The sequence below is a fragment of the Artemia sp. Qi Xiang Cuo genome, chromosome 5 (genome assembly GCF_049724085.1).
Source record: "Artemia sp. Qi Xiang Cuo chromosome 5, ASM4972408v1, whole genome shotgun sequence".
Lineage (NCBI taxonomy): Eukaryota > Metazoa > Arthropoda > Branchiopoda > Anostraca > Artemiidae > Artemia > Artemia sp. Qi Xiang Cuo.
This window is the reverse complement of record NC_142798.1, coordinates 47,239,751-47,264,543: the sequence shown is the minus strand read 5'-3', so window position 1 is coordinate 47,264,543 and position 24,793 is coordinate 47,239,751. Positions and strand designations below refer to the sequence as shown.

At 35.0% G+C, this 24,793-nt stretch overlaps 1 protein-coding gene across 2 annotated transcripts in view; it reads left to right on the top strand.

Moving 5' to 3' along the window:
• Positions 1–24,793, top strand: part of LOC148952199 (short coiled-coil protein B) — a 96,270-nt gene that overhangs the window by 9,943 nt on the left and 61,534 nt on the right. For both annotated transcript variants that reach the window (XM_089088874.1, XM_089088873.1), the window contains exon 2: positions 23,701–23,813. In XM_089088874.1, coding sequence (XP_088945000.1) covers positions 23,723–23,813 — 91 coding nt within the window. In that variant the 5' untranslated portion in view covers positions 23,701–23,722. The remainder of the gene's footprint in view (positions 1–23,700; positions 23,814–24,793) is intronic.

The following is a 24,793-nucleotide window of genomic DNA, read 5'->3' as shown; positions in this document are numbered from 1 at the left end:
TGGCCTCTTTTTTTAGGAGGAGGGAGGCATTTGTCAGGGTAGCAGTTACTATATTTAGAAAGAGTGCTAAAGATGTATCAAGTGGAATGTTTCTCTTCTAGCTAAAAAAATTAATAAAAAGGCCAGATATACCATATACCCTCTTTAAAAAATCTTAGATTGCTCCAAGCTGCAATTTAAGGCAATTATGTTTTTCTTCAACATGTCTTTCAAATATAGCGGCCACTACCCTGACCCACTGTTCCTTAATAACATATCCCTAAGTAATGTATTGATTTTTTGTTTTTCATTGCTATGTTTTTTCAAACAAGGCTCAAATTTTCTTAGGGATTCCTTCAAAGGTACCCCTCTCCTTGTTCTTTAACTTATTTTTCCTTTTTTTTTTACTTTCACTAGTTACCTTGGAATAAAAGAAAGACTATTAACCAGAGTCAGTTGTTTGTCCTTGTGTTCAGTTTTTAATCATCATGCCCTAGGCACTGGAAATGTTAAAGGATATTTTGGCCCAATCTCTCTTCAATATGGCAGCAGAAAGCTTGGTACACAGTTCTGGTTGCACCTAAAGTTTACACCTTCAGCTCTCTGCACCCTTGGCTGGTATTCTTCTACACTGCCACTACATGTTACTTTTTATGGATGGAAGAAAATGCTATCCTTGAATATAGGCGGGCTCAGAAAGTATACACAAAAAAAAAGTAAAAAATAAAATCTGTAAACTTTCATGTCACTGACTGATATGCTTCTCTAGATTTTTTCTTGAAAGAAAAGCCCCTATTCAAGTCAAGGTCAGGGGGCTGCACACTTGTGCAGTTTGGTTTTCCTTTTGTTTGTTAAAATAATATTTGGCCATCAGTCTATTGTTTCAATTGGGCAAAAGACTAGTGATATATCCACCGAATTCCATGCACCTTATGCTGCGAACGTGTTTCTAACAAAATTAATTTTCAAAATCTGAAACTTCGAAAACATTTTTTCACTGGTGAAATTGAAGATAAATATCCTCCTTGTTTAAATTGACCTCTGCTCTCGCTTCCACTGACATGTTTATGTTTGTCATGGTTTTACTTGACTACGAGATTTGTTTCAGTATCACAAGGGCTATTTGCCTGATTAAGCCTAACTTCCCTGGGCAGAATTTGCCATAGATAGAAGTAAATACTTGTTTGGCCATCTTCTAGCCAAATGCTGCGGATAGATAGGATAGCAGGTAGAACCATTTTAAACCTTGCAGAGTCAATTATCTTTACATATTGTGGATCGGTAAGTGTAAATAATCCCAATATATCTTGGTTTTTTAGGGTACTAGCCATTGTAATCTTTGATTGTATCATTGTGTCTGATATGCCAAGGATGAAAAACATTGCCTAGGGGTTAAAGGTTGGAAGTAATCAAGTATAAGTTAAGACTGATGTAGCAAAGCTGCCATAAATAGTTATTGTGTAATGGGATAGATTCTCAAAAAATATACATCAAAATTCCCCAATTAAAGTTACCCCAGTAAAATAACATCACCCAAGAATGTGAATTCAAAAATTCAAGTAACCTACAAATCAAACAAATATCAAGCGTTCAATTTAAAATACCGAAATAAACGTAGTTAATTTAACAAAAAAAATCTTTCCCACAGGAAATGCAACAAGTAAATCCGACCCCCCGTCTCCAAAGTATTCAATAAATATTAGCTTGATCAAATCTTATACGACAGGTGATAACACCTGTGTTTGAATAATAAGAGCTCGAAAATACCAAACTGTCAAGAAAGTAAGATTTACAATACAAAAAAAAAGCAGTCACTCGAAATGTAAAATATTTGCTTAAACTAATTGCATTGTTCTGGAGACTAATTCTAACACCTGAGTATATTATTGAAATTAAATTGTATTATCACTTACCAACTTTAAAAGAAATAAAATATACGGCTCCTTAAAATTGAGCGACACCCTGCTGGGAAAATGTTAAAATATAAAACTTTGATCGCTTGAAAAAATCCCAAAGTGATAGCTTAAAATTCATAAATTAAGCGACACCTGCTAGCAAAATATTGCAGTGTAGAATTTTTAGTTGCTAGAAAAATTCCAGAGTGACATCTTAAAAGTCATAAACTGTAATTAAACCCAAGTAGCTCATTGGTGCAAGCCAGGCCAATAGTAATGTAGGACAATAGTGCAGCCAATAAGGACTGAGAAAATATACTTTTAGCAACGCCAAAACGTAACCTCGGGCATAGTTGCAGAGGATAGATAGTTAGAACTTAACAATTTTGGGCGAGTCTACTATGAGTCTTTTTCAGTCTATTTTGAGTCTTAGTTTGAGTTTTACACCAGTCTTCTAGCTATTTTTTTTGATCATGATTGTGTTGTAACAAACTTTTGAAGTGTACTAACTTTGAGATATTTCGTCTCAGTACAATTTGTATTGGAAACCTGTGTTGTTAATTTGTTGATACAACCAAGAACTCTGCGATTACTATGTAAGTAACAATAAACGCACTATTATTTTATTTTATTCTCTTGTGTTGATATTTCTCAAGCTTGTTAGTCCTTGTGGCTCCACTCGCTCCTAAGGGAACTGAAACTCGTCAATCTGATTTCGAGTCAGTATGGCCATCAATATAAGCTCCCTACCTGTACTCCTACATTAAGCTCCCCACTCTAGATGTTCAGCCTCCACTCAGGTAAGCCACTCGCGGACCGCTAACCGAGAGCTCAACTAAATTTCCCATTGGATAAATTAATCGGAAAGTCCCAAAAAAGGTATAAGAATTAGTCGTTTCGAAAACCCCCCCAATAGAACTAGCCTTGATTAACAACCATCCACCGTCGAACATTTCCAAAGGATAACCCCCCCCCATTAGAATTGGGGAAGCCTTTTCAAAGGAGCAAAAAAACCCCGACAACATCAAAAACAAAAAAGGGAAAATCGTTTATGAATATTAACAACAATGATTTTTTTTTTTCTCTCCTTTAATGCATCAAAGCTTAATATTGTTTACACATTTTTAAGTTCAAAATTTTTTTTTAGGTCTAAATCATCTGGAAATAGTACAAAAGAGAGGACACGTTGTTAAAAAATAAACATTTTGAATAGTATCAAACAATTAAAAACCAGTACCGAATTTTAACCCAAAAAAAAAAAAACCAATATGTAGTTAGATCAAAACGCACAGTTATTAAAGCAAAAACTTATAGCCAAAACAGTTGAAATATCAAAATCACTACCCCCATATAACGGAGACTCAGATGTAGACGAATTTATTATCCAATTGAATCAATTTGTAGAGGTAACTCAAACAGACTTGAAATCATTAGTAAGCATGTTGCTAATGAGACTTCAGGGGCAAGCACTAACATTTCTAAAACAAATTGAAAATACGATAGGGGAAGATAACAATCTTCCTATAGACTCAATAGAAAAATTACTAAAAGCGTTCCGAGAAAGATTCGTTGAAACCAGTTCAACACACAAACTAAAGCATGGTACGGTTTGTTTCGACGAAACACAAAATGTTAGAGAGTACCTGCACAAAGTAATGGTATCCATTGAAGCCAAGTACGGAAAAGAGTTTGGTCCCTTATACGATAAAATCGTACTAAATGCTTTCATGCAAGGATTAAGCCCCAAACTGTACCGAATGTTGATATCAAAAAATATCCAAACTTTAGACCTAGCAGTCCAGGAAGTGGAGAGAATGATAGAAATTGACTCAATTGTGGCGAACCACAATAAGTCAAGAATAAATAATGTAGAAAATTCAACTCCGGGACGAGCACGAGCAATTTCACAAAATTTCTTTCCAAGAGACAACTCACCCAAAAAAAACCAAAATAGATCCCCAACCCCTACGAGACAAAGAATGGTACGTTTTGGACCCACGAATACAACACACGACGTACAGAACCCTAAAATTATCTGCTTCACATGTACTAATCAAGGACACATTGCCAGGGACTGCCACAATAGAAATAACATCACACCAGCAACCCCCAATTTTGATAACCGTTTGTTCGGGAGAACAAACTCAAACGCCAATGGGGCAGGAAACTATAGAAATAACCCCCACGTCTACCCTCGTACCACAACTCGTACCAACAAGGATTCGTGTGTACAAATCCAACGAATCCTTCCCAATATACGAATCCCCAAACCTATATAAATCCTTCCCCCAACCGACACAGTAATGATCGGTTCCCCAACCCAAATATGCGACAAAACATGTACCAATTTAATTCACGAACGGTGTATCCAACTAGATTCAACAGAAATACAACTGATAACAGAGGATATTTTTTTCCGACGGGAAATGAGAGAAATTTTTCGTCAATACAAAATGAACAAATGCCGCGAGCCGTCGGCACAAGAAACTTTAACCCACGCAATAATACGTGGCAAACAAGACAATCAAATGTCAATCAAATGGGAATTTCACATGCTAGTGAAGTGGAGGGTGAAATTCCCACCGAACCCCAATGTCAAACCCCAACTTATCAGATAAGCGCACAGGGAAACGAATTAGGCCCCCAAGAAAATTAACTGGGACCCTGGAGGCCAGTATTTTTTATAGGTCCCATCCAGTAATTGTACCTTCTTTTAGTGATAATAATGATATACTACCTATATTGAATAATTTTAGCGTTGCAAGTATTAACTTCAAAGCGTTAATAGATTCGGGTGCATCGGTTAACATAATAAATGCGGATATATTTAATAGACTCCCAGTATATATTAAGCGACGGAAAAATTTCAATATTCCCAATTTAACGAGTGTCACGGGGCATAGGCTGGAAGCTATAGGCTCCATATGCCTAAACGTGATAAAATATAATAGGATCTTTCCTACAAACTTCATAATCTGAAAAAATTTCCCATATGAAGCGATACTTGGTTCTAATTTTTTAAAATCTAATAAGGTGTTGTTAGACATAGCAAAGAACCGACTCGTGTATCCACACGACCCTATTCTCCCCCGCGTGGAAAGAGGGGAAGCACCAGTGACTAGAATCAAAACCTTTGTACCCCACGTCACGTCATTCCCTCCCATTTCTCGTCCCGTGGGAAATCAAACGATCAAACGGATCGAAAATCAAAATCACTGGAGCAGACGAGAAAGAAAATCAAACAGCAAATGGATCGAGTCAGTAAAAGTAAAAATAGGAGAAATGCAGGAGTATAGACAAAAAGAGATAAAGAAAATAGCTGAATTGTGGAATGAAATAATAAATCCAAACACTGTTGTAAGGGGAAAGGTCTTGGAGTCACCCTTACAATCAACCTCGAAAGGGGAAGACCTGACGCAAGCAAGCACCAATCTTAATTTAATATAAAATAACACGGAAAAGAAATATTATGGGTTCGCAGTATGTAAAACAAAAATCCCCCCAAATACCACGCAAAGAGTACAAATCTCTCAATTGGTCACCCCCGTAAATGACAATTCTGAAATCTGGTTCGCATCCCCGTGCAAAGAAATTCCAGAAAATCTGTTTTGTGAAGAACAGATCATCTCATATGAAAAAGGCGAAGGTTTTATTTGGTTAACTAACACACATGAAAACGATATGATTACATTGAAAAAAGGGACATGTCTCGTGGAAATACAGGTTATTTCTGAGCATGAGCTAAACAAATGGAGAGACTCCAAGGAAAGCTTAGTTAATAATATTTGAACTAACAATCCAAAGAATAGGTACCCCCTAACAACACCCCAATTTTTTGAAAAATTTAAACTAGATCATATTCGAGATACGCAATTAAAGGATAAATTATGTGAATTGCTTTGGAATTTTAGAGATATTTTTTCTATGTGTGAGGAAGACATCGGGTTGATACCATTTTATCAACACTCTATCCAAACCACAGGGTTACCTATAGCTAAACAGCCCTATCGCATCCCCCATGCCTACAAAGGCTGGTTAAAAAATAAAATCCGCGAGTTAGAAAGAAACAATATAATACGGCCGAGTATAAGCCCGTATTCAGCCCCCGTTATACTAGTACCAAAAAAGAACAAGGATCTTAGGCTCGTAGTGGATTATAGAGCCTTAAATAAGCAAGTAGTAAGTGACAAATTTCCCCTGCCCCGAATTGATGAAATCCTGGATTGCATTTCAACCAAAAATAAAATTTTTACATCTCTTGACCTCACACAAGGTTATCACCAAGTTAAGGTAGCAGATGATGACGTCTATAAAACGGCCTTTTCAACGACGGAATGTGGTTCTTATGAATATTTGAGGGTACCCTTCGGACTCAAAACTAGTTCAAGTGCATTATGTAGACCCCTATTACACTTATTACGAGGCATAGAATATATTATCCATTTTGTGGATGATGTTATTTGTGTGGGAGAAACACCAGAGGACCATTTAAATACATTAACAAAAGTTTTCAAAAAATTCAGAGAGGGTAATTTGAAATGTAGACCGGAAAAAGTAAATTTGTTTCAATCCGAAATAAAATTCTTAGGAATGATAGTGACCCAAGGTCAAATATCACCGGACCCTGAGAAGATAAAATGTGTAGAGAACCTTAAGCCGCCAAAAACTATGAAACAATTAAGAGGAATTATTGGTTTAACCAGTTATTTTAGAAAATTTATACGTAACTACGCCCAAATCGCAAAACCCCTAACAGATCTAACTAAAGGGAATTCCCAAAATGTTACCTGGTCTCAGGAAGCTCAAACTTCCTTAGACACTCTCAAGAAAGCTCTTACTTCTGAACCAATATTAGCGTTACCAGACTTTGAAAAAGGTACATTCGTGGTTACCACCGATGCTTCAGCTCTAGGTATCGGTGCAATCCTTTCCCAAATAATCCCCGTTGAAAACAACCCAGATCCCCACCAGGACCCCCCCCAATATATGGAGACAGTCATATGATATTCAAGCAGAACTCTAACCAAGGGCGAAAGTAGTTATTCAGCAACGCAATTGGAGTTATTATCTATAATTTACCATTTAGATAAATTCAGACATTATTTAGTAGGTCGAAAATTTATGTTGCGCTCGGACCATAAAAGCTTACAGTACTTAAGTACATTCAAAAATCCAACTGGAATTTTAGCGCGATGGATAATGAAAATCCAAGATCTGGATTACGAATTTGAACACGTGACCGGTAAACAGAACGCCCCTTGCGATTACCTAAGTAGATACCCCGAGAATAACTCTTCAGATAATGAAACTAAAAAAATAAATGCCATTAATCCCAGTAAACAAAAACGAAAGAACAATATACCAAAAATCCTTATAGAAGAAAAAGGACCACGAGTAATTCCTTTATCCCTAGCCAATATTAAAAGAAACCAAGTTAAGGATGAAATGTGTTTGACCCTCATTATCTACTTGGTGAATTCTGGTAATCTCCCTGATAAGTTCAGAGCCCTAAGACGGGAAATAGACAATTTTTATTATGACCTTGACGAAGAAATCCTTTGCCGGATAGTAACAGGCGAAACGAATAGAAGTCAAACCTTAATAATCCCAGTGCTCCCCCAAAACTTAATAATTCCTGCCTTTGAGTACTTCCATTCCGACATAGGCGGACACTTAGGAATAACCAAAACATTCCACAAGTTAAGACAATACTTTTATGTCCCGTCGACATTAACAAAACTCAAAGACTTTATAAGTACATGTGAAGCTTGTAACTTAAGAAAAAATCCTCAAACGTACCCTAATCACCTCTTGGGAAGAGTGCCGATAGCAAGGTTCCCTTTCGACATCGTTTCATTTGACCTTTTTGGTACAAGTGGAGGATTACCTGTTTCTAATAGAGGTCATACTTGCATCCTCTCAGTAATAGACCATTTTACCGGCTTCACTTTTGCCAAAGCATTTAAAAATCAAGGCGCATATGCCACTAGTAAAGCCCTAGCAAAAATATTTTTAGAGTTTGGCGTTCCTCAACGCGTCATTAGTGACAATGGATCTAACTTCGTTTCTAAAGTAACAAAGGATTTGATGAGTTTCCTTAAAACAGAAAAACTAATAACCTCCCCCTACCAGCCCCAAGCAAATGGAAAAATTGAAAATAGGCACAAAATATTTTCCAACGTTTTAAGCATTTATTCAAAGGACAATCGAAACGATTGGGATCAATATCTACCTTACTTGACCAATGTAATTAATACGGCATACTCGGAAACGACTAAAGAAAGTCCATTTTTTCTTTTTTTCGGACGCGATTATGAAATACCCTATCAAGAAATTATAGAATCAAGACAGTATTTCAACAGTACGGAGGACTATAAGCAAGATTTTATAAATAAGTTGAGAAGAACCTATAAAATAGTTAGACAAGAGTTAGAAAAATGTAAAATGAATCAAGAGTTGAAAAATGAATCCAAAATCAAAGGGAATATAAATTTTAAGGTAGGCGACCGCGTCTATCTGAAAAATGAAGCTAAATTGGAAGGCAAAAAACTTTCTAATAAATATTCAGGACCCTAGAGAATAATCAAAAAATATGACAACGATTTTACTTTTAAAATGATAAATCCAGAAAACGGAAGAACATACAAAGCACATGTAAGCCGTATGAAAGGTGCCAAATACCCCGTTAAATGGGCACCCGAACCCTCATCTTCAGATTCATCAAACGCGGAAAATCAATTCCCTAGGTCCAGGCTATCCGAACTAAAACCCTTTAATTTCAAACAAAAATATTTTGAAAACAATAGCGAAGAGGAAGATTTTGAAGAATTTTTGGCCATGAAAAATCTAGTCATCCCTAAAAGAAAACCTCTAATACCCATACCTGCAAGAACCCCAAAAAGCCCAGAGAGTTCATCCACAGAAAGCTCGGAGCAAGAATTGGATTATACGCTATCGCCAAAAACTCAATTTTTCCCCGATAGAATTTCAACTCCATGTCCCCCCAAAAGATTTCCTGATGACATGGTATCCCCAGCAACCCCCATAGAAAGACCCCTGTCGCTACAGGAGGAATTAAACAGAGCCGTGGAAACCCCAGGTACAAAAAGAAAAAAAACTCCTCCCAGGGATAAAAATACAAAAAACCTGAGAGAGGCTATGGACATTATTAATTATCCGATAAAAACAAGGCAAAGTACTTTGCCGTGGACACAGGAACACCCTGAAGATGAAAACTTGGGACAGTACCATTACATAACGGTATCTAAAGTAAAACCCAAGGAATCTCACTCCTGGAAACAGACCATGTTACGAAATACGCCACACCCCCCCGAAGATATTGCATTCAAGCAGTGGAGACATTCTCCAAAAGTATTTGACTCCTCCCAGAGTTCTCAAGAATCTTTTAACTCCCCCGAGACAGGACCTCAGAGTGAGGAAATGGAAAATAAACCCTCAACCTCTAGAGCAGATGAAATATATGAAGCAAGGGCAGGAGATACCCCTCAATCGCACAGGATCGCCCCAGAAAGCCCAAATAATGAATCTTCAGATACTAGTTATAATGAGTCCGATGATGAATCAGACCCTGACTACCCCCATAATGCTCCAAAACAAAAACAGACTTCTGCCGCGGCCCATGCGAAAGCCGCAAAATTAAAAGGTCAAAAGTACCTACTAAAACAGTATAAGAAATTTGATACGATCTCTATGGTAAAATAAACAAAGAATAAAAAACAAGAGGGCGAACAGGAAACTACCACGAAATCTGGCAGAATTAGTAAGAAACCGGACAAATTGACGTACGTCTAGGAAACAAGGACCCCCCAAAAAAAAAAAATTTTATAAGGCAATATTAAATAATAAATACCATTGAAAAAAAAAAAAAAAAAAAAAAAAAAAAAAAAAAAAAAACAAGAAAATATGGGCTACTTTTTTTTTTATGCCCAAAAAAGGGCGAAAAAATTCAAAATTTAATTTTTCCATACAAACTAAACCCCGGCTTGGTAAAGAACCCCGAAGATAGAAGAAGAACAAGAATTGTTCAAGCCCCCCCCCCTCCAAAAGAAAAATACCCAGTGCAACCCCGTTACTGACAGAATAAATATGGATCAACTATTTAAAATAAGATAAAAACTCCTCGATGAATCGTCACACTTAGTAGTGGAAATAGTAAAAATCTATAATACGATATACGCCACATTGAAAGCTCTTAGCGAGATGCAGGCGTCCCAAAAAAGAATGAACAAAATAATAAAGGAGAGCTTAGTATCTAAACAAGTGTATAAGCTGATTGAAACACAGTTTATTGAAATTAAAGAACAGACTAACAAGATCCAAAACGAAATGGAATCAGGTAGTGACACCGTGCTTTTCGAAGGATTTAATTATCCCGACCAGATACGAAAATTGCTAATATTATACGATAAAATGCATGAAATTTGTAAAAACGTACAAGATTATATAAACAGTACTGTTCTGTCCGCGACAATGGCAGTACAAGACGCCCTGGCGCCCCAGCGAACAAAGGTCCTAGAATTGCAGCATAAATACGATCACTTAAAAGCACAGAAAGAAATAATACAGCTGCAACAAGACAGCTTAGAGAAACAACTAAAAGAGAACCATGCCAAAATTACCGAAGAACTTCAAAAACAGAGAGATTTCTGCTCAAACCTAGAGAAGATAGTTGCAACATGTTTTACCGTTGAAATTGATCTACCCCTCAGCCCCCACTTGGAAAATCTGCTTGCTAACAATTGCGACGAAGGACCATCCCAACCCGTATATTTTGCAATTCCAAATCAAGCTCGTCATCACCACACAAAACCCCAATTGGAAACAAATCAACGGAATCTTCCAACGGATAATAATATAATCACGAGGACCCAGTACCCTGACGCCCAAGAGAATGTCATTACGGGCCAAGATCCCTCAGAAAGCTATGCACAACAAGGAACACCCAAAACCCAACCATCGCCAGAAGCCGCAGAAAACTAAGAAATGCCAGACAAGAGAATAAATCGAGCTAAACAAAAACAAAGAGGTGAAAATTCTTTCTCATCAAAATCCCCTTCTAATACATTGAAACAAATAAATTCCATAGGATGTGACGTTTAACGACAAAAAAAGTAGTAAATGAATCAATAGACGAGCGAAAAATATTTAAAAAATATAATCTTTTTTTCTATATACATAAAATATTTTTTCCTTAAAAAGTAAATAGATAAATAACGTCAGATTGAACCTTAAACTTTAAAAAAAAAAAAAAAAAATGCAATGAAAAATCAACAGTATATTAATCAGGAATAGTTAAACCGCCTTTCGGATACCCCCCCCCCGAGGCGGTAAGCCTGACGATCACAATGGATCGCTTAATGTAGAGATTTACTTCAGGGCACGAGGATCAAATCCATGTCCTAGGTTCGGCCGTCTATCAATCCATATCCCCAGACCACTAAATTCCAAAAAATTACATTTAATTCAAAAAAAAAGTATTCGGATCGGCGCTTCAATAGATTCTATACCCTCTCGAATTCAAGTTTGTGGAATATTTATTTTTAATCATCATGCCAATGACATAATCAAATACGGAACTCCAAAAGACACTAAATTTAATCAAAAGAAGAGATGACCGGAAATAACCACAACCCAAACTTGCAGTAAAGGCTATGAAATACCAAACAACTTAAAATATTAAGTCAAAAAACTATATATGCGAGTTATTATTGTATTAATCACCCAGCTAAGAAACAATTAGGAAATAGGTAATTAGCGGCAACATAATAAGCAAGCTTATCATGGTTTCTAGATAGTTAAATGTGTACATATATATATATATATATATATATATATATATATATATGTAAGAGAGTAGCAACACAAGGCAGGATTTACCTGCAAATAAGCATACGATAATTAACCAAATTGTAGATATAGGGCCGCTGTCAATCTAAATAACAGAAGTAGGCCTCAGTCATTATATGAACTTAAAATTCTGAAAAAAATTAAACAATCGAAAATAATTCAAACAAACAATAATGGTAAATTGATAGACTCGCTTACATGTTCCTCCGAACAAAACCACAAACTCCAATGCATTCCAAAAAATTACAAAAGCCAAAACGGCGAAAGTTGGCCATCCACAGCCTTACCCCCGTGTGTTTTCGCTTGTTTTACCTCAAAAATGTACGTACCAACAAGTTAATACAAAAAATTTATCTACCCTAACGTGCACCATGCGTACTAGTCGCCCTCCACTCCAACCCAAAGGTTAGGAAATACGCTAATTTTCCCTTAAACATTAGTACAAATTTTAATTGTTGTAGACAAAGACTTATTAATCAATTAGAACAACATAGGCAGTCCTTAATCTTCCTTCAAATCCTTTCCTAAATTTAAAGAATTCAAAAACCAATTTCCCGAAATTTGAAAGGAAAAATGACGTTGTGATTCTTCAGGAAAAAGGATACTAATTTACCTCAAATGTCAATAATCGCGTGTACAATTCAATTGACCCCATGTAAAGCATCGACACGATAAGTTGCAATAATAATCAAAGCCCGTAATTTCCAAACGTAGTTCAAACCACTAAGATTTATGATAGTACGGTCAAATCACATAAGCATAGTGTCCCCGAGTTAAATCGCTTTCACTTTTCATCTTTTCATTAACAAAAAAAATATTTGACCCGTGTAATATCGTGTACTCAGAGTTAATTGCACACCTATAATTAATAGTCTTTTCGCCTAAAAACTAAGAAGTAGCTTACCATACCAAAATGTTCCTCAATTATCAACACCCCCGCAGCAGAAAAAAAATTAGGCCGGATAAAGACGAGGAAAAATGAAAAAAAAAAATATAGCTTGCTATCAAAAATTGATATATACGATATATCCTTAAATATATATTTAGTCGTATATTGTTCATAGAGTGGTCTGGCATAATATAAAATAAGTAAAATAATACACAGTTCCGTTCCGAAACCTAAAAGAATAAAGGAAATTAGTCGCAAGAAAATTGACGCAAAACGAAAATTATAGTAACCTTAAAAAACGTAAAAACTAGTTTGCAAAAAATGCAGAAATAAGTCCTATATGAAATCCCTATAAAACGTAAAAATAAGTCAAAATTGCAGAACTCAAAATATTAATTTTGACGCATACATTTCAACTTACGGAAATGCGATATAATCCTTAATAGGAGATATATCCACAATTACGAGTAAAACCACCCAGGCCGTGTAAACCGTGATTCAAAAAAAAAAACCCCAATAAATTTGTAAAAAAAAAAAAAAAAACCTAAAAGGAAAAAGTATTTTTGGTAGCCCAGCCTATATTTGTGATCTATCATATTCGGTTAAATTAATTTTTTGGATGTCATAATTAAATATTAATTAACATATACTCTACGTCAAGAGCGACAAACTTTAAATAAAAACCTTCCGTGAAGCCTAAATATGCGAAATTATTACCAAAATTCCAAAATATCGTACCAAGAAATCAAAATTCAATAATAATTAAGACAAAAAAAAACCGCGCGTTGATATACTTCTATTTTTGATTGCCTACTATAGAGAATATGTTTCCCTAATAGATAATTGTTGTACCTTAAATTAAAATCGTAACTAAAAAGAGCTAAATAACACCTTAGTCTTGCAATAATTAGTAAAAGCCGTAGAACGCTTACAGCCGATAGGCAAAGAATAATATAACCACCAAAAACCGTAACAATTTGCAACAACGAGTTCAACCAATTTTACTTTAAATTGAATTAAAGCATACAAATGAACCGCGCAGGTAGAGTAAAATCAAACTAACATAGGTCTGTCGAAATACTCTAATAACCAAAATAATTCAGAAGTAAGGAATTACAAAAAATAACCGATTAACGCAAAAGGAAGAAAATCCTACCAGAAGTTGACGATTAATCATAAATACTCACATCACAAGATAATATTTAATAATTTCTACTAATCTCATAAGCCAGTTGCGACCACAGTTCCCAGTAAATCCTTAATTTTCCACAATAAATAATATGACATGGTAAATCACGTATTATTCACAAAATTTAAGCCTTGTAAAAAGCACGGTATTTAAGAATTCAAAAAAAATGTGCACTCACTAGTGAGCATGTGCTTAACTAAAATTGATAGAACAAAACAGACATTTATACGAAGCATGAATAACTGAAGAGTAATTTCTAAGGCAATTAAGTGAAAGCAGAAGCCATAAAATAGACTACAACCCCTGTGAGGTAATTTAGCCCTTTGTTCGAACGTACACTTCGAAGACCCTAAATTAACAAGGATAAATTCTCAAACTTTCTCCCTGAATCAAGATCTGACCTAATGGTAACCGACTAAAGGTTATGGAGATATGTTCCAATCCAATTTTATGAGCCCTCCCCCCCCCTTCAGGTGTGCGGCCTCGTATTTGCATCAAAATATAGCATCATCACATATATTATAATTTTAATTTTTTAATTATAAATGAATTAAGTTAATATGGCTTATGACAAACTACGAAACTCTCAAGTAATAACGCCACGTGGTAGAGATGTGAAAAGCATTATAGACTAGTGTGTTGTTGACGGGCTATGTACTGAATTTTGACCCCCAAATCAGTATCCTTGTGTGTGAGGATTATTCAGCTAAAATTTACTTGATGATAAGGCTTCAAAGGCTGTATATTTGGAAATCAATTTAGAACACGATATTCAGTGGCATTAACACCGCCACAGGAGAAGAATGATTTGACACCTTGAAAGTAAAGTTACACTTCGACTCACTTAACTCCCATTAACTAATAATATACAAAACCGATGAAAGTAATACTTTAGTCGCGTCACGGCTAAATAAAATATATAAATAAATTAAAAGAAAAAAAAAAACGTTACAGCATACTAACTGAATTTTGAATACATTAAAAAATAATTATATATTTACAAAAAAAAGGGCCTTAGAGAAATTAATTGAAACTATAGATATTAAAAAAAAAAAGAGATTGTTTAAAAAGAAAAATTTGCCTCGTTAATCATAGATTACTTAAGAAAAATTTTGCTGTAAATAAGGGTTCAACAATTATAGAAATCGAATGCCACAGCAAGTTCTAATAGAAAACTTTAGAGTTCCCTCAAGCCGATCGACAGATATCGCACTAATTGAAATATACTAACCTTTAATATAATACAATCCTTTCCTTAATTTTTAAAACTCGAAAACCCACACAGACCATGTAAAAGATATTTTTGGCAAAAAAAACCCCAGTTGTAAGACCACATATAATTCGTACGGTAAAAAAAAAAAAAAAAAAAAAAAATTTTTTCTTTTTGTTAAAAAAATAACAAGTAAAAAAAGCGAAGCCAAATTTTATCCGAAGAAAAATTATTAACAACCCTTACACTTCGAATGTAAAAAAATTTTTTTTCTCTTTCGGCAATCAATAAAAGCTCAATATACATGGCAATTCTAATTTATAAAAGCAAAATAAAATAGTCAGCAATCAAACCCATGAAGTGCTCTAGAAATGGAATAAGAGCAAGAATCTAAATATCTATATAGTATACGATAATGAAGATGGATAAACCCCCAACCATGGGAGGTTAGAGCCAAGGATTAGCATGGTGTCCATTATCCCACCATGCAATCACTTGACTTTCACCCTCTGTAAAAAAAAAAAAAAGTTACATGAATATGAGACTTAATTGCACAACAGGACGTTGCTACCACTCTTTACTTATCAAATTTTTCGAACAAATAGACCTTCAGTTGTGGGTAGCGGTGGCCACAGGGAACTGGCAATGGTGTCATTGTCTTTCTGTTGCCGTTCCCATTTGGTCCTGGCTCTCTATGATTAACAACAAGGAAATACAAAAGGCAAATAACCAACAAGGAAATGTGACAAGTGAACAGGCCCCCCCAGTCGTGGGAAGCCGTGGCAAAGTGGAGACGATGGATGGTGTCTACATAACATCCCGTTTCCATTTGGCCCTAGCTCTCTTATGAGGAACGACTATTCAGTTACAAAAATTGGTCATCACATAATGAAACATTACGGTTTGAAGTTGGAAAAAACTACCCTAAAACATGGGGACCCGTTGGTCAACTGTTGTGACCTATGGTGTGTTATATTCCATTGGTCATTAGACTTGGCTCTGGGACTCTAACGAGAAAATCAACAAACCTCTCTATAAAAAGTGACCCGCAAGAATTACCCTAAATCACCTCTACCATAAGAAAATAATGTGACGACGAAAGTGACCGTGAAAGAATATGAAGTGAAAAAAGGAGACGAAGCCTGATACGTGGGGAATGCTTTCACTCTGTATGCTTTTCCTGTTGATTGTTTGGGGGAAGTGTGCAGAGTCGGGATATCTCTTACGAAATACAACCAGAACCGAAGAAAGAACGCCATAAAGACTAGTAAAATCAACTATGCGACTCGCTAAAATTACCCTACCTAACCCCCACAATTAGAGAAAATGTGATAACACAAATGACCATACGAGAATATGGAATAAAAATGGACAAAAATTCCGATGCGTGGGGAATGCGTTGACGCGGTGCTGGGACTCGAGTAGTTTGATTTTGTGTTCGGGCACTGCGCCGAAGTATTTCCTACGAAGATCAACTCAAATAGGAAAAGGAACCCAAGAATACCAGTGAAAGTTAAATATCATGAATTAGAAGAAGCCAAGCAAACGGCACATATTAAAATTAAACATCAACTTGATAGCACTAAGCGACGCGCCGTATAGCCAACTATTTAATTATCTTAATTATTTCATAATCATTATTATGCCTTAAAATACTATAACCATTTTGAAAATAAATTACTACTAAGTAATCTCTCATTTAATGATAAATTTTATATACGAGCACATTTCCAGATACTGTACGTGTAAGTAACCTTCAACCACGTGGTTAAGAGAATCGCCGAAACAAGCGACCATACGGTATGTTGCTTATACCAACCTAAAATCTAGTAGAATAGTCAAAAAAAGCGTACCCATGATAAAATATCCAAGCTATCGACAATTAAATAATCTTAGACGGGAAAAAACAATCGTATGGAACCTTAAGATAAGACATAGCGTAGACAATATTAATGCTCCGTTAAGGGAATGGGGACATATTGACAATTTAATGAAAGAAGAGGAACTTATCAGAACAGTAGAAGATCTTGATTGTCCAAAACTATACTATCTTCTAAAATCTCAAAAAACTATGTTGGAACCAAGAATAATCCTAAGATTAACGGCAAGCCTAGTGCTCTATAATTTTAGCGCGCGTGCGCTAACAAAAACACTAGAGCACACTAGGCGAAGTGCCAATCTGGACTTCCGAACTTTAGTACAATATATCCCTTCATCACTGTATAGCTCGTTGTCTGAATATATCGCCAACAATATGTTGTACGATCAAAATGATAATAACATAACTACAATTTGGCCCATTAAATTTCTCTCCATACTAATAGACGAAGGACATATGTTAAAAGGTGAAAACTTTCTTAAAACCCTGTACGTCAACTGTGTAAATAACACGTACCTGAATCCGATAAACCCTTCAATGGGAGCAGCAATTTTTCAAATTACCCCAAGAGATTACAAACACATAAAGAAAATAACCCTGAATTTCTTCCAAGACGATGAAAATTTTAGAAGAACAATAGTCCCTGGATTAGACGTAATAATACGCGAGCAACTATGCTGTTGCCAATCACACGTGAACTTAAGTTTCTCCGTGGTAAAAATAATAAATGACCCCTTGTCTTTATCTCAGTTGTGCCGGAAAGTCATTCGTCACAATATGCGAAGGAATGACATAACCGCCACTTTGGAAGGCCTGCACCTCCCAAAACAACTATTAGTTTATTTAATGTACCTAAATATACCTGAAAACGGTAAAAATGACATAGTATTCGAACTTAAATTCCTGAGCCCCACTATTTCTTCATTGGACGATTACAGAATACTAGACATTATTAGATCTCAGAAGTCAGATCAGTCAACGCTTGATAAAGAAAAGATAATAATATTTAAGACAAAAAACTAGTGTAAAAAAATGTATATATAGACAATATAATCACATTGAATGATGAAAAAACACTACAATATTACCTGAAGTGTTATAACCATGACAATCGATTAGTATCAAAAAATGCATTATAAACCAGTATTGTGTTAATATTTATGGAACTGCGAATTAATGTAAATATCACAAGGTCTAAATACGTTATAAATATATTGACAAAAAGGTAGTTTCTCGAAAGTCTCTATACTTTTAAGATGATAACGCGACCGCAAAGTCGTTAAACTAGAGTACGGAACTATAGGGATGAAATTATGTTCGAACAAACAAATAGCCAAGTGCAAGGTGGCACTGGTGAAAAAGCAGTTCAACTTCAACCTAAAGTTGCCTTGTTTTTCCACACAAAGCACATATTCATCATTGGTTAACATGGAGCTTTAAGTAAGTTATGGTTGAACGAATTAGTACCCGATGTATTGAGGAAATGCCGGTGAAAAGGTAGTTTGACTTCGACCTAGAGTGTACCATAACCATAACCAATCTTGAAAAAATTATAAATTAAACAAAGATCAATAGAAACTACCTTCTTTTGGCCATTGTTCTGAAATGTTCTGAAAAGACCAAATAATGAAAAGGCCAAAGCAATTATTGACACAGAGTTCATATGTATAAAGAACGCAAAAGAAGATGTCATATACTTAGCGGAAATTATCATTGTTAATAAATAAATGTAATAAGTATTTGCGAAAAAAAAAAAATGGAACGTCAAGTACGATTTAAGAAAATGTGACAAAAAAATCGTATAGTTTCGGAATACGATTGGCAAATAAAACCAAATATCGATCCGTAGCAGGAAAATTGTGAATAAAATACAATGCGAGAAAGGATTAGTAACTTCAATATATTTAGAAGCCATGTAGCTAACGATGTTAGCTGTACGCGTAATAATGCAATCTATATTCAAAACCCTAAAGAATAAAATCGAAAAACTAGGAATAGATTACATTGCAAGATAAATTAACACATATTAATTTTAGAATTAGACAGGAAAGTACGATTAACGGATGCCATCATAATTTTCATTGCTCATGCAGTGGCCCAAGACGTCATAAATCAGGAAATCATACCTAAGCATCGGAACTACCCCCAAAATAGTCATAATGCATGAGAAATATGAATTCTCCTATTCGCAAGGAGACCGGAGATTATCAGATACGAGAAACCAACGTGGAGCGTCTTCAGCTCATTCCAAGTGGAATATTTAGTCGTTTGGGATGCTGGAGCTCATTGGTTTCCCTAACAATGAAGATTTTGTTGATTCAAGTTATGGAAAAATTACGAGACCACGGAGACAAAACCCGAAGGAGGACTGTATTGAGCCAAGCGAGATGCAAAGCCTAAACCCAGAACTCCCTGATAACCCTTAAGGAAAAAAGTAAGGGAGGACGTGATCGAGCGAATGGGAATAGAGGTCCTCATTCGTGCCATGTCCAATCCCAAATTCTCACTTGTTTTTTTTGTGCAAGCCCATGCAGCTGCAAAGATATACTTCTTGGGCAGCGTGGAAGCGCATAAACAGTAAAGATTTGAAAATTTATAGTAAATCAAGACCTCTCATATAAACCATATTGCCTGCCTCGCAAATAGTAGCATAGTAGAAAAGTAAATGTTAAAGTAGATGAGCGTTGAATAATATTTAAAAAATGTATTGAATATTGAATATGTGCCTAATGCACATATATACGTGTACACACATAGTCACCAATCTTGAAAATTTTATGGTGTTATTTTTTTTAAACATAATCATTTTTCTGATGATCACCTTATTTATTTTATAGTAATCTAATGATTGAAGCAACATGCAGGACAGCATGAAATCTGCCCTTATTTTTTTGCGTTGTGTCTAACTGTAACTGTACTAAATTGATGTTATTAGTACCACGAATCATAACTATTATTTCAAAAAATTGTCCACGCATAATAGTATGAAAACTGTACGTTGTTGTATATATGTTTTAACTTCTGTAATTTTAAAAAGTATATGATTTTGCAAGGATATTTCTATTCTAGGAAGCAGAGTATTCGGTGCAGACTAATTATGGTGTACCAACATGCAACACGGATACAACACAGTAGCATATACTTTCGTCATTCGTCAACCACCGACAAGTACTCACCAAGGAAATATCTGAAGACGATACTGTGACCACAAGTCCAAATCACAAGAACCCTGTACCAGGTAATTTTACCTCAAGCTGTGTCGGGAACCAAGGACCCTATACACAAACATATACCTGAATTGATGATTACCTAAAGAACCGCCTCGACCTGTCGCGTCGTAAAACTGCATGAATAACCGTCAAATACTTAGACGGCAACGGCCTTAAGATTTAATGTTTAAAACACCAAGAATTAACCTAGAGTCAATCCCTCAAGGACTATGTATCTTAAGCCCCACATCAGAGTAAATGTTAACCAAGATCAAAAGCTTAAGTTTTGACTCTATCCAATCATTAACAGATGTCGTAAAACCAAACCATAATCCATGAGATGAAAAACCAATCATAATCGATTTTGTGGGAAACATAGACTTTACGTACTAAGGTCTTTCCCAAAATGAAGTGTTCAAAGAAGAGAACCAAACAGTTGTTTTCATCTACATATCAAGCTATCAATAGTTGTGAACCATTGAACTGAAAATCAAAGACAATGCGCCGAGCCAAGGCACTCAAATCAAGCTACAACCGTGCCATAGTTAACGTTAAATGTAGAAACACAGCCCATAGTCCAAATAAAAAATGGATTGAACGTGAAAAATTTACGGGAAACACAGACTGTACGAGTATTTGATTTTCCCCGGTCAAACTGTGTCAAGAAGAGATACCCAGCCCAGCGATCAAGATACCCATTTCATGTAATTAATTCATAAGGGTTACATACCTAATAGACATTTCAAAGAGTCTACAACATTAACCACTCGTATATGACGTAAGGACCCACGCACGGATAATTTTGTGCATACAGTCATAATTGCGAACAACATAAACACTTATTCCAAAGAACGAATGACAGAAAGCAAAACACCAAGAAGACAAACCATGAACAATTAGCCAACCCAGTAATTAAGTGAACGGAAGCCCAAAGTAGAGTGAAAACGTATGTGAGTAATATAGACACGTAGAATGATGAAGTAAGTGTGAAATCTTATGTATCTAGCTAATAACTTTAATGAACATAAAGAGCTTTTAATAAATATGAAAATCAGTGTAAATTACGTAAGCTCAGTTTTGCAATCAGACATCAATATCAGAATATGTTACAGTGTCTAACTTTATATTTAAAATTATTTTAATTTTTTTGATCTAGGAATTTATGTTTGTGTATATGGTTTATTATTAGCTATTTTCTTTTTGAAATCAAATAAATATCATACAATTTTCAATTAAGTTGTACTCGTGAATTCTCATTAAATAAAGATAAAATTAAAAAAGCAGAACTTAACTAGTTTGAGCCATATATAGGTATTAGAACATTAAGTGAAGGAATTTTAATATTAGGTGAAGGAACAATAATATAATCGTGCCTATGTAACGTCAGGTGGAAGTATAAATCAACATTAGAAGTAGCAAACATGTATCACGTTAGGTAATAAATCAATTATTAATGCCGAACTTAGATTAGTTAAAACTAAGTAGAAATATTAGCATATCAGGTGAAGGAACAAAAATGTCATCGTGTCATTTTAGCGTCAGGTGAAAGTAAAGTCGAGTATTATAAAGGCGAAATTTACCATTTTCAGTGATAAGAGAATCGTATCAGGTTAATGTAAACTTAGTGTGATATTTATTAAACAACAATTAATATATAATCAAACAATATAATTTATAGAAGACTTTTCCCACTCTCACACTTGTTTTAGCCTAAAATAAACTTTAGAATTGTTTTAGTTTGTATATCGTATCACTAAAGTATATAAAAAAAAAAAAAAAAGAATATATATGAATTTTACAAAAGCAGAGCTAATTCGAGTAATAAGTACAAAATAAATTTAAAAAAAAAAAAAAAAATTCTAAATTGGGAGGAGCGTAACAACGATGAGGACATCGTTAAAAGTTGGATGGATGATATGTAATGGGATAGATTTTCAAAAAATATACATCAAAATTCCCCAATTAAAGTTACCCCAGTAAAATAACATCACCCAAGAATGTGAATTCCAAAAATTCAAGTAACCTATAAATCAAACAAAGATCAAGCGTTCAATTTAAAATACCAAAATAAACGTAGTTAATTTAACAAAAAAAATCTTTCCCACAGAAAATGTAATAAGTAAATCTGACCCCCCGTCTCCAAAGTATTCAATGAACATTAGCTTGACCAAATCTCATACGACAGGTGATAACACCTGTGTTTGAATAATAAGAGCTCGAAAATACCAAACTGTCAAGAAAGTAAGATTTACAATACAAAAAAAAGCAGTCACTCGAGATGTAAAATATTTGCTTAAACTAATTGCATTTTTCTGGAGACTAATTTTAACCCCTGAGTATCTTAGTGAAATTAAATTTTATTATCACTTACAAAATTAAAAATAAATAAAATATACTGATTCTGAAAATTGAGCGACACCATGCTGGGAAAATGTTACAATACAAAACTTTGATCGCTTTAAAAAATCCCAAAGTTATATCTTAAAAGTCATAAATTAATCGACACCTGCTAGCAAAATATTGCAGTGTAGAATTTTTAGTTGCTAGAAAAATTCCAGAGTGACATCTTAAAACTCATAAACTGTAATTAAACCCAAGTAGCTCATTGGTGCAAGCCAGGCCAATAGTAATGTAGGACAATAGTGCAGCCAATAAGGACTGAAAAAATATACTTTTAGCAACGCCAAAACGTAACCTCCGGCATAGTTGCAGAGGATAGATAGTTAGAACTTAACAATTTTGCGCGAGTCTACTTTGAGTCCTTTTTCAGTCTTTTTGGAGTCTTAGTTTGAGTTTTACACCAGTCTTCTAGCTATTTTTTTGATCATGATTGTGTTGTAACAAACTTTTGAAGTGTACTAACTTTGAGATATTTCGTCTCAGTACAATTCGTATTGGAGACCTGTGTCGTTAATTTGTTGATACAACCAAGAACTCTGCGATTACTATGTAAGTAACAATAAACGCACTATTATTTTATTTTATTCTCTTGTGTTGATATTTCTCAAGCTTGTTAGTCCTTGTGGCTCCACTCGCTCCTAAGGGAACTGAAACTCGTCAATCTGATTTCGAGTCAGTATGGCCATCAATATGAGCTCCCTACCTGTACTCCTACATTAAGCTCCCCACTCTAGATGTTCAGCCTCCACTCAGGTAAGCCACTCGCGGACCGCTAACCAAGAGTTTAACTAAATTTCCCATTGGATAGATTAATCGGAAATTCCCCAAAAAGATATAAGAATTAGTCGTTTCGAAAACCCTCCCATTAGAATTAGCCTTGACTAACCAAACTCCGCTGACGAACAATTTCAAAAGAAAACCCCCCCATTAGAATTGTCAGTGCCTGGATTAAGCTGAAGTCAGTGCCTATTAAGCTGAAGGAGAAAGAATAGCAGGGTTCACAAATACTATAAATGCTTAGGGGAAACATTTGATTTGAGAGGCTGCTTTTTATGACCTACAGCCCCTGATTGATATTCTCTTATTGTAACATGAAAGTTGTTGTAAAAATAAAATGCCATTTATGGCTCTTTAGATACAAATTGGTTAAGTCTTTGCTTTATGATTGTTTTTCTCTTTATAGGTAAGTCTTAAGTGGGTCAAATATGAATCACTTAAGTTTAAATCAAGAGAATCCTGATTCAAATAAAGTGCACTCATATTTAGCTAACATTCCATTGGTTGATGCTAATGCAGGTAAGTGAACAAAAAACACTACCTTACCGAAACTTGTTTTAGGAAGTTAAAAAACAAAAAGCAACATGTTGCAAATTTTCCTTTGTTACTCAAAATTTAAAAAATAACAACATATTTACAAAATATATGATACAATTTCACAAAGCAATGGCTTTTATTTTCAAATTATGCTATAATCAGGAAGTGCCATAACTTCTGTTTCTCTTTGTTCCTATTTTCAGTCTTGTTTGAATGGTTACCCATGTATAAAAATATAAATATGTATATGGGAATCCAATCCTTAGGAGGAACAGTTAGACTTTTTTTTTTGGGGGGGGGGAGGGGGGGGTTAACATGCAATAATTTCATTTTGGCTGCAAATTTTATTTTTCCGGGGCATCATTTGGAGCAATATCAGGGAGAAGGGAAGACTGCCCCCTATGTGCTGGTATAGTAGATACTAATGTTTACCTTATTATGTCCATAATGTCATATCAGTGATCAATGACAAAGTGTTGCCTTTGAGTGATGGCTCTATTAGTCCTAACTGAAAAGACATGATGCTTTTCTGGTAGAGAATCCTTTCTTTGACAACCCCTCTGCCCCTTAAGTAAAAGTCTGGATACAATCTTGCTTAGTGACAATAAGTTTTTAATAGATTCTCTGTTTAGTTTATTCAGGAATATCAAACATGATAGATTTCCTTATATTTTCTGGCAATTCCTTGAGCTTTGCTATTAGAGTTCTGATTGTTTATTTAAATGCATTAGTATTAAACCAATATTTTTCTGATAAAGCAATTTTGGATGTACTCTACAAGTTTAGTCTTCTAACTTCTTTTCATTATTCTGCTAAACTGTAATTTTAGCGTCCAAAATTTCAGCACTGAACATATGAGTGTTAGTTGATATACCTAGTCTATGTAGTAGATTTTGTTTATTAAGAATAGGAATCATAATTCTGATGTTGATAAGAACAAAAGTGGTGATCAGCGTTCCCTG